A 9,995-nucleotide genomic window follows, 5' to 3' on the forward strand; every position below is an offset into this window, starting at 1 on the left:
TGCTACTCGAAGTAGACCCCATACACTGTGGCTACAGCAAAGAGGGAGGCGTTGGAGAAGGTGGCAGAGGCAAAGCTGTCGGTCTCAGGGTCCCACAGTCCCCGGCTGGCCACCAAGAGGCTCTGCTGGCCCTGCTGGCCCAGCACCACGTGGCAGACCAGCTTGTAGCGGGGTGGCACCACCTCCTTGGCCTGGTTCTGCAGCAGCTCAGTCAGGCTTAGGGCTAGTGGGGCACTGCCCTGGGCACTGTACACTGTGGTCCCCAAGGCACAGGCCAGGGTCCCCTCCAGCACCCGCTGCACCTGGTCCGCATCAAACCTGCAGCCTTTGTCTGGCCCTATCCTGTAAGTGTTTTCAAGGCGGGTCTTGAGGATGGGTTGGAAAATGGGGAGCCCAGAGAAGCTGACACGTCTGTGGAGCATCCAGGAGGGCCGCCTGCTCCCCAGGCCCATGCCGAAGGAGCTGCGGCGGCTGAGGACGGAGTTGCGGCGGGAGAGCAGAGGGGGAGCTTTGCTGTCCTCAGGGCCTCGGGCTGGGGCTGCGGGCTGGGACCCATGGCGGCTACTGCGGAGTGCAGGGGCCTCAGTGCTGCCTGCAGCCAGCACCTGGGCTAGCAGGGCTATCTCTGGGACGGGCTGCTCAGCCATGGGATGGCCTGCAAAGGAGATGTACCTGGGTGTTAGGTGAGGCAAGTGTGCTGTAGCCTCTCCATTCCCCTGCATCTCTGCCCTCAGCAAATCCCATGCCTTCTGGCATGTGAGTCTGCAAGAGATGAGATGCAGAGGGGCTGGGAGATCCATGGCAGCTGTCTTCCCTTCTCCAGTGCCTCCATGCCCATCAGACTCAGCCAGCTGGGGCTGATCCAGTGTGGTAACGCATTGTCTGCACAGCTCTCTGCTCTCCCACCCCCAGAACTTCCCCCAGCACAGGTGAGTGACTTTTTCCCCAGTGTTTGGTCTGCATACCACACTTACCCAAAGTTCTGCTACTGTCCTTCCGGAGTAAACCCAGGGGACTTGTCTCTGGTGGATATTGCTGCCCAGGACCAATCTTTATCTTGCAAGTTGCTGTGAGCAGAGCCAAACCTGTTGTGCTCCTGGAAGGTGAAGTGTTGCTACGTGACACTGTAGGTCTCCAGGGCTGTTCTGGGGCATGGCTTCTGTAACTCCTTGTTTCCTGGTCCCTGGACAGCTCTGTTCCCCTTCACTCCTGCCCTCTGCATTTTCAGCTGTGTCAGCACAGGGATGTGGTTACTCCAGCCATGGTGCCCTCCAATTTCCCTGGCAGCCCTGAAAAATGCAGGCTGGTGTTGGATGTGCAAGAGAAGAGCAGGGGGTGGAGAGTAGCCCCTGTGATCACTACTTTGTGCCCTGACTGTGGGCTGCACTGGGGCTGGGCCTTCCAACAGCTTGATTTTGCTCAGACATTTGCATCCTTAGGCTACTTATGCCCCACTGCACCAAGGGAGAGTGTGTGTGGGTGGGCACCCACTGAATCATATAATCACACAGTGGGTTGTATTGGAAAGGACCTTAGCGATCATCTAGTTCCACATCACCTGCAATGGGCAGGGATGCCACCCCTAGACCAGAGCGCTCAGAGCCCTATCCAACCCAGCCTTGAACACTTCCAGGGACTGGAAGCACAGCTGTGGCATGTGCCAGAGACCCTGCTGCTGTAATGCCTGGGAATGAGCAGGTCCCTGGGGGCTCCTGACCCTGCTGGAGTTTCTCTCTGCCAGTGGAGCCCAGCCCAGCTGGTACGACACGGCTGTTCCATCAATGTGCCTTTGTCTGGCTTGGCTGCCGAGCTATTTGAGGAAAGTGGAGACGGCATTTGTGTTTCTATCTCCAGTCAGAGGTATTTATAGCCTGCCTCTGACTAGCGCTGCCAAGCACACTGCCAGCTGGACCCCTTCCCTTGGGGTGCTGCCTCAGCTCCGAGCCCCATTCCTGCCTTCCCTTGCACCACCCACTGACAGGCAAGGGTGGATCCCTCCATGGGTAATCTCCTCCTTGGGCTGCTTGGGGCTAGCCAAGGGTTGGAGAATGGCACAGCACTTGGTTTGGGCTTAGGTGAGCGGTTGCTCTAGGGGGTTGATCTAGTGGGTGGCATCCCTGCCCACGGCATGGGGGTTGGAAGTAAATGATCCCTTCCCACCCAAGCCTTTCTGTGAGGCTGGTGATGCTTTTTTCTGCCTGCAAGCGCCTGTACCCCAAGCAGACATGAGAGCTGCAGGGCTCTGGCCTGGGGCATCGCAGGAGAGAAGGCTTCCCCCATTTCTGGGGACAAATCTTCCTGCTGGGCTCCAGTATGCTCCAGTGCTGCTGCTGGGGACTCAGCCATTCCCAGCAGCTTTCCATGGGGGCTGTGCAGGTGGAGGTGAGGGTGATGTCCGTGCGTGTCTGCCTTTTCCAAATCCCAGCTGCCAGCCTCCTTTCACCCCCATCTCTCTGCTCCGCAGCAAAGCCGCCAGCTCGGGCCGCACCGTCCCCGCGCCAGGCGTGCCAGAGCCAAGCCCCGAATCACGGCAAGGAATTCCACTCGCTGCAAGAGGCGGATCAGCCCCGCTTCCCCATCCGGCGAGTGCCGGACGGAGCCGCCTTGGCAGCGCGGCTGTGCTTCACGCCTCATTGTCCCATGGCTCCCTCCCACCGCTCCCCGGCAGCCCGGCCTCCAGCCCCGGCGCTGCCTGCCAGGTTTCCCTAGCAATGGGCCGTGCCGTACGACGCAGCCTGCTGGCTTCCTCCCCGCGGCCTCCCCGGGCTGGCCGGCCTCCCGACAGCCCCGGATCGCCCGCCGCCATCCTCGGGCCTCCTCCCGCCGCCGCGCTCCCTGAGGCCGCCCATGGCCGGACCCGGCTCGGCGCGGCTGCAGGGCGACGTGGCCGCCTTCAGCGCTGCCCTGCGCACCCTGGTCAACAACCCCCAGTTCAGGTGAGGGCTCGGGCCGTGCCGCCTCCCCCCGACACTCCTGCTGCTTTCCCGCAGCCCCGAGCCCTCCGGCTGGGGCCATTGGGGCCCGCAGGCAATCCGGGGAGCCCCGGGCAGCTGATGGGGCCGACGTGGCTTGTGCAGCGCTCCCCACACACCCGCATGCCAAGAGGAGGCCAGGCCTGCCCCGGTGTAGCCCACCCGGCACAGCCATCCTCTCTCAGGAGGAGGGAGAGCTCCCGGGTGTGCCCAGACCCCCTCTGTCCCCCTGCATGGTGCCAACAGGGCAAGGCAGTTTCCCAGGATAAATCCTATACTGGGGCTCTTGCCCTTGTCAGGAATGGGGGTACATTGAGCTCCCCAGGAGCAGCGTCCTCCCTGCTCAGTTCCTCTGCCACCTGGCTTTATTGGTGCTTTATCCCCAGAGGGCATAGCATCCCTCCTCACAGGGTTTGGCATTCCTGCCACCTCTTGCCACAGCAGAGAGCAGAGATGCAGATGCTGCCTTGGCTTCCCTCACCCACATGGTGTGTCCTGCCTGGCTGTGGTCCTCTTCACCCACTTCCTGCTGAGGCCTGGCCAGCCTATCTAACACCAGAGCTATCTAAGGAAATCCCCATTCCTGCTGAAATTTTTGGCCACCCAGAAGAGAAATTCCTGTAAAAACTCCCCAGCCACAGCACCAGGCAGTAGAGGAGTGGCTGACAGTGCCTGGTCATTCTCAGCCTATATCCTGCTGCTTACATCTTTTAACCCGTACCCCTTATCCAGCATCCTGCAATCTGCATCCTGCAGCCTGAAATCTGTGCTCTGCATCTATCTACTTTATCCCACATCCTGCATCCTTTCTCCTGTAGCCTGTATCTCACAGCCTGCACTCTGTAGCTTTTGTTCTTCATCCCACATCCTGCAACCTGTGTCCTGCTCCCAGACCTTGCATGCCATCATCATAGCTGGCCTTCCACATCTCAGCCTGCATGCTGTGTTTTGCTTGCCCCTCTTTACCTGTGGACCTCAATTGCAGAGCAGTTTGTCATGATCCCCCTTGCAGGAGCAGTCATGGACGACCTGTTGGGCTCTGCTCACAGCACCCATCCTGCCCCAGCTGTGTGTCTCCTGATAGACACTTGGGATGACGCAGTTGTCCTTCCTTCTGGTAGGCACATACACCAGAAGTGTCCTGTGGGACACTCTGATGGTTTGTGCATGTCCTCATGGCAGTCAGAGTTTGAGTGGTGTGTCTTCTGCTCATTGGCCTGCTGGGATGGAGGAAGGAAGAAAGGGATAGATGGGCCATCGCCACAAGTGTGCTCAAGCTGGTGACTCCATGTCCTTTGCCTGCTTCCTTTCCCCTGATCGTGCCCTCCTTTTCTGGAGCCATGGAGCTGGGGAAACATTTTGGGGAGGGGAGGGTTATAGGGGATCAGGGCAACAGGATGGTCCCTGTGCTCTGCTGTATGCCACAGGCTGCCCTGTTGGGCCAGTGCCAGCCCTTCTGGCAGCTGTGCCAGGGACTTCACATCCCTGAGATGATGAGTCAGTTCCCATGAGTCAAGGAGGCTGATCCCGGTGACAGCAACGCTTTCCTTGGCTCTGCTATGCCAAAAGAGAAAGTAACTTTCTCCAGCTGTCCTTGGCCTTTCTCTGCCCTGCTCGGTGCCAGCACCCTGGGCTCTCTGTGCTTTCCAGGGGACCTGTCATGCTCACCTCGCCTGCAGCATTCAAATGGCTGGAAAGAGCCACCAACAAGGTCCCCTCTGTTCCCCTGTTGGGACAAATGCCTGGGTTAAAAGTAAAGGGTACTGTCCCCCTGTGCCAGACACTTCTGTGTGCCCTGTCCCAGCCCAGGGAAGGATGTGTCCTTGCTTTCCAGCACTGTGTCCCTCATGTCCCCTCTCCCCCGCAGCGATGTGATGTTCGTGGTGGGGCAGGAGCAGCAGAAGGTGTTTGCGCACCGCTGTGTGCTGGCGTGCCGCTGCCAGGTGTTCCGTGGCATGCTCAGCCAGGACTCCTCCAGCAGTGTCCCACCCCAGGGCCCCTTCATCCTGGGCAACGTGCAGCCTGAGGTCTTCCTGGCCGTCATTGAGTTCCTCTACACCAACAGTGTCACCCTCAACAGCCACATAGTGAGTGGGGATGGGGCTGGTAGGGACCATGGACGTGGGAGGGACAAGAAGGGGATGCAGGGGAAGGGGTGCTTTGCAACTCTTGGTGTGCCAAAATTGGAGGTGATGTCTTGGGACCTCTGACTGTGTATACCCTGGATGGTGAGAATGGGGACACCACAGCAGAAGACCTACATTTTTCTTCATGCTGCAGCCTTATCTCGCGTGCTCCACTCAGGAGCTCCTTTACCCTGGGCAGCTGTGCCCATCCATGCCCCCACACACTGATGATGACAAGGTCCCTCTTCCCTGCAGGCACTGGAGGTGCTGACCTCATCGGTGGAGTATGGCTTGCAGGACCTGTGCAAGGTACGGTGCTATCTGGGCTGTGGGCAGTGGCCCCTGAGTGTCCCCAGGCTGGGCAGCACCCCAGGATGGTCCCTGCATGGCTGCTAGCTGGAGGTGCCTCTGAGGAAAGCACTGTGGTGAATTACACAGCCTTGGCCCTGTTTTTCTATCCTGGAAAGTCTCTCCAGTGGGATCCCCCTTGAGGGGGTGCAGCAGCGGCCGGGAATCCCACAGGGGAATCCCGAGAAATCACGTGGAAGGACGTGGAGTTTCACATCTCCTGCACAGCAAAGGTCAGGAGGAAAGCCCCTGTGCGTTCACCCACACGTGCTCTCTGGTCATCTGACAGGATGATGCAGTTAGAGAGAGCCCCAGTGCTGGGAGCAGTCAGCACCTCAGCTGTGGTGCTGCCAAAGCTGTGCTGCTGCGGGTGGGAAGGTTTTGGGAGGGCAGCAGGGACACAGAGGAAGGGTGGGAGCTGAATGAGGAGGGGCCGGGGAGCTGAAGAGCTCGGTGTTGGGCAGGGCAGCCAGGCCACGTCATCAGCCTGATTCCTGAATTACAGCCTGGCTGAACACGTGAGCTGACATCTCACACCCAGACTTCCCTTACGTCACACTGGGAAAGTACCTCAGGAGCTGAGGAATTGTGGGCTCCTGTCTGCCAGAGTGGTGGGTTGGGACCTGTGGGAACAAGATCAGCCAAAGGCCAGATGTGGCAGAGCGGTCAAACAGCTGTCTGGGCAGGGAAGGGATACAAGGGGTGTTTAAGAAAAGGGGGACCTGGTGCTCCTCTCATGAGTCACAACCCACCACCCAGCAAATGCATCCTGAGAGGGTTGACCTGCATAGAGGAGGGGTGGGAAGGAAAGGGGCTGACCAAGGACAGCTGGTGAAACCATGTCAGTGTCCCCAGCTGCAGGGTGACCTCATATCCCTCCTGCCAATGACTCAGGGCCCCTTCTGTCCCAGCTGACAGCTCCTCCCTGCATGTCACATCCCCTTGGGTTTCCCAGGGACTCTGGTAGGCAGCTGAGATAGGCAGGAGAGAGGTCCCACTCATGATAAACATGCTGGTTTGGCTGCATCCCACCTGCATCATCTGTGTAGGGGATGCAGCTGGAGATGCTGTTCCCCCTGCAGTCACAGCTAGAGCACCACTGGCAGGCAGGGCTGGGGCAAAGCTGAGAGCACCCAGTGCACTGCAGCTGGCACCAGGATTGTGCCCTATGGCAGAACATGGATGGCATCTATAGACAGGATTAAGGAACCCACCTGGGGCTATCAGATTGGCTGGGTTTGGTCACATCAGTCTTGGTCCCTGTCTCCATCAGTGGCCAAGCTGGCTGCCCACATCCACACTGCAAGGCCTCACGCCACAGGCCAATGCTTATGAAATCCTGGGGGACTGGATGTACCTCTGCCCCACATTCCATGTTCTGGGGGCTCAGGGGATGCTGAGAATTTTGTGGGGGCATGGCAAAGTTGTGTCCCTCACTCTGCCCAACCTCTCCCTGTCTTACAGCTCTGTGTCAAGTTCATCAAGGACACACTGAGTGTGGAGCAGGTCTGTGAGGCTCTGCAGGTAAGAGTCACACCAGTGGGGTCACAAAGGCTTAAAAATAACCTGTAGAATCTTGGGGGCAGGAACAGACTTGACCCTTCTGTTCTCACTGGACAGTGGGGCAAGATTTCCCACTCACCCCTGGCCCAGCAGCTGTCCTGCCAACTCCCAGACCATTGGGATTGTACCAGGGCTGCAAGGGACAGTGGGCCACCAGATCCTGGCAGAGAAGTGTCTTCTCTGTCAGCCTGAGCAGGACTGGCCAGAACTCCACAGTGCCAGGGCTTTGTCATCATCTGCATGAAAGTGGGAGGCACTGGGTTTTGGGGAGCCAGTCCCAAAAGTCCTGCTGAGAGTTGAAGCACCTAAAAATAGCCTTGCAAAGGTCCTAATGGCCCTTGCCATGCTACTTGGTGGGACTAAGGCTGCTCTGCAGAGAAGGGGTATTTGTTTAATCTCCCACAAGCTGAAACAATCTTGGGGTGAGGTGCCTGCCTTAGAACACAGAGCCCCAGCCAGATGTGGTGCCAGACCACTGCGACAAATGGAGCTAAAATTGGCCCAGAGGAAACAAAACAAGAAACCCCAAAACCCCAGAACAAAACAAACCTGAAGAAAACAACTTGTCTGCCCTCCCCACTTACGTCAGCACTGGTCCCCTGCTGTGGTGGAGGGGGACATGATGTTCACCCTGCCTGTGCCGGTCCTGAGTACCCCACACGCAGGGGCTGCTGTGGGGGGATGGGGTTGTGCCCTCCTGGTAACCTGATGGGCAGTGCCAGCCCTGGGATGAGCATTGCTCAGTAGGGCTGGGAGAACATGAGAGCAACCCCAAATTCCTGCTGCAGTGGGGGATGGCAGCTGTGGGTCAGGCTGAGGCTGGCAACAGGAGTATGGGGTGCTTGTGGGAGGCTCTAAGCTGATCCTGTGCCCACACAAGGAGCTCTGGGGACTGGTGGTTTCATGTGCCTGTGGTGTTACCTTGTGAGAACAGCACCAGGGCTTCTTCTTGCCCACTGTGGGCTCGGTGAGGTGCCTGAGCAGAGGTGGAAAATCACACGTCTGCTTAGAGTGTGACTGGGTGACCATTGTGGGCATTAGAGCCACCAAACATTTGATCTTGGGCAGGCCAGAAAAGGAGGGGGGGCCTTGGTGCCCCTTCCTCCCCACACTCTGCCATGGTACCCAACCCAGAGGGATGTGTGCCTCACCTGTGCCCCTGACAGTGCCCATGTTTCTGTAGGGCTTTGGCAGGGAGTTCCTCCTGCCCTGCACCCCCTTGCAGGTGTCTGTGTTGTCTCACAGGCTGCGGTGACCTATGGGCAGGTGGACCTCCAGCAGCACTGCCTGGCCTTCATCGAGGGCTGCACCGCGGTACGGTGGCAGGTGATGGGGGAGCATGGTGTGGGGTACCCCAGGGCATGGGGGGCACGTGGCATGGAGTACACTGCATGAGGCAAGGACAGGATGGCTGGAGGCTGGGAGAGGACCAAATGGTACTTGGAGAGAAGATGCTGGGTGACTGGCAGAGGCAGGCTGGGGGTTACTGGAGTGCCAGAGGATTGGAGTTTGTATTGGGTGATGCTGGAATGCCAGGCAGGGATGGCACCAGGATGTGTCTGATGGATGGGGGTGGTGGTTGTGTGGGGTCCTGGTTCCAGCACCCTGGTGTTGTGGTGTGCTGGCAGGCAGTGGTGCAGACCCAGGGCTTCCGTGAGCTCTCTGACGTGGTGCTGGCGCGGGTGCTGCGCAGTGACCGCCTGGCCGTGGATGAGCTGGAGCTGGTGCAGGCTGTGCGGGAGTGGGCACACGTCAGCTCGGTGAGTGTCACGCAGCAAGGCCACCCAGGGGTGCCTGGGCCCCCACCAGCCCAGGCTGGGAGTGTAGGCATGCTGTCCCTGAGCCCAGGGCTCTGTGATGCACACAGAATCTGTGTCACTCCCCTCAGGCCCCTGCCTCCCCTGGTGCCCAGGACATCACCAGCCTCATCCCTCACATCCTGATCTCTCACAGGCTGTCCTGGAGCGTCCTGTGCCAGAGGTGGCTGCCCTGCCAGTGAGGGAGCTGCGTTTGCCCTTGCTGGCACCCAGCGAGCTGGTGACGCTGGAGAGCCACAACCAGCAGGACCTCCTCATCCCGGTGAGCTGCTGCCTGTTCTTAGTGTCCCCTGACTGACCTCCAGGCCTGGAGGGTGCTGTGGGATGGGCTGAGGAGGACCACACTGTGGCAATGCTGATGCCCCCATGCTCACAGGTGGAGAACATCGCTGCAGCCTGGCGTGCCCACGCTCTGAGGAGAGGCAGCGGGGTGCCCTCCCGCCTCTGCCGTCCCCGCCGGGGCACACGGCCCCGCGACCATCACCGTCACCTCGAGCCACACGCCAAGTAGGGGCTGGGCAAGGAGTTTTGTCCAGCCCAGCCAGGGACTCTGCAGCGAGGCAGGCAGTGGGGCTAGGCACTGATGCTGCTGTGGCCAAGAGCATTGATAAGGTGCTTTGTCACATGTCACAGCGTCAGGGCCAGGGCAGGATGCCTGGGTCACCCTAGAAGTGGTGCAGGGGCTGGGGTAGGGTGGAGCTGGGCTATGCAATGGGTGCAAGGACACTGCAGGCTGCCCAGATAGTGATCCAAGGGTGATGGGGCTGCAGAGATCTCTGCGGGACGGGGATCCAAGATGACCTCTGCCTTCCCCGGGGCCGTGCTGCCCTCCCCTGGCAGCGAGGCCGTGCTGCAGTGGGAAAAAGCACCAGCAGCTGCCTGGGCAGGGGCACAGGGATCCTGGCGTTTGGAGGGGGTGCAGCTACGAGGGGACACATGGGCTCTTTGCACGCACTGCTGCACCGACAGGCTCCCAACCCCCGCCAAGCCCTACCAGCAGGCCACACACACACAGGACAGGCTGCCAGCCCCACCAAGTGCCACACACACAGTATACAGCTCTCCTTGCACCCCCCATTGAGTGTGTGCACACAGCTGGGTCTGTCTCAAGGACACATACCCCCCCTTCCAACTGTGTTCCCCAGGAGAAAGGGCCGGACACAGCAGGT

General features: G+C 59.6%; 2 protein-coding genes across 2 annotated transcripts; one reads left to right on the top strand and one right to left on the bottom strand.

Annotated features, from left to right (window-relative positions):
* Positions 1-2: 2 nt before the first annotated feature.
* On the bottom strand, positions 3-647 carry DYNLT4 (dynein light chain Tctex-type 4). Its single transcript, XM_058809006.1, has one exon. The coding sequence runs from the start codon at positions 645-647 to the stop codon at positions 3-5; it is 645 nt and encodes a 214-aa protein (XP_058664989.1).
* A 2,200-nt stretch (positions 648-2,847) lies between these two features.
* BTBD19 (BTB domain containing 19) lies at positions 2,848-9,424 on the top strand. Its single transcript, XM_058808958.1, has 8 exons — positions 2,848-2,936; positions 4,840-5,059; positions 5,354-5,407; positions 6,911-6,970; positions 8,255-8,323; positions 8,638-8,769; positions 8,963-9,088; positions 9,203-9,424. Exons 1-8 carry the CDS (start codon positions 2,848-2,850, stop codon positions 9,335-9,337), a joined length of 885 nt encoding a protein of 294 aa, XP_058664941.1. The 3' UTR covers positions 9,338-9,424.
* Positions 9,425-9,995: the final 571 nt, after the last annotated feature.

This window comes from Ammospiza caudacuta, chromosome 7 (assembly GCF_027887145.1).
Source record: "Ammospiza caudacuta isolate bAmmCau1 chromosome 7, bAmmCau1.pri, whole genome shotgun sequence".
Lineage (NCBI taxonomy): Eukaryota > Metazoa > Chordata > Aves > Passeriformes > Passerellidae > Ammospiza > Ammospiza caudacuta.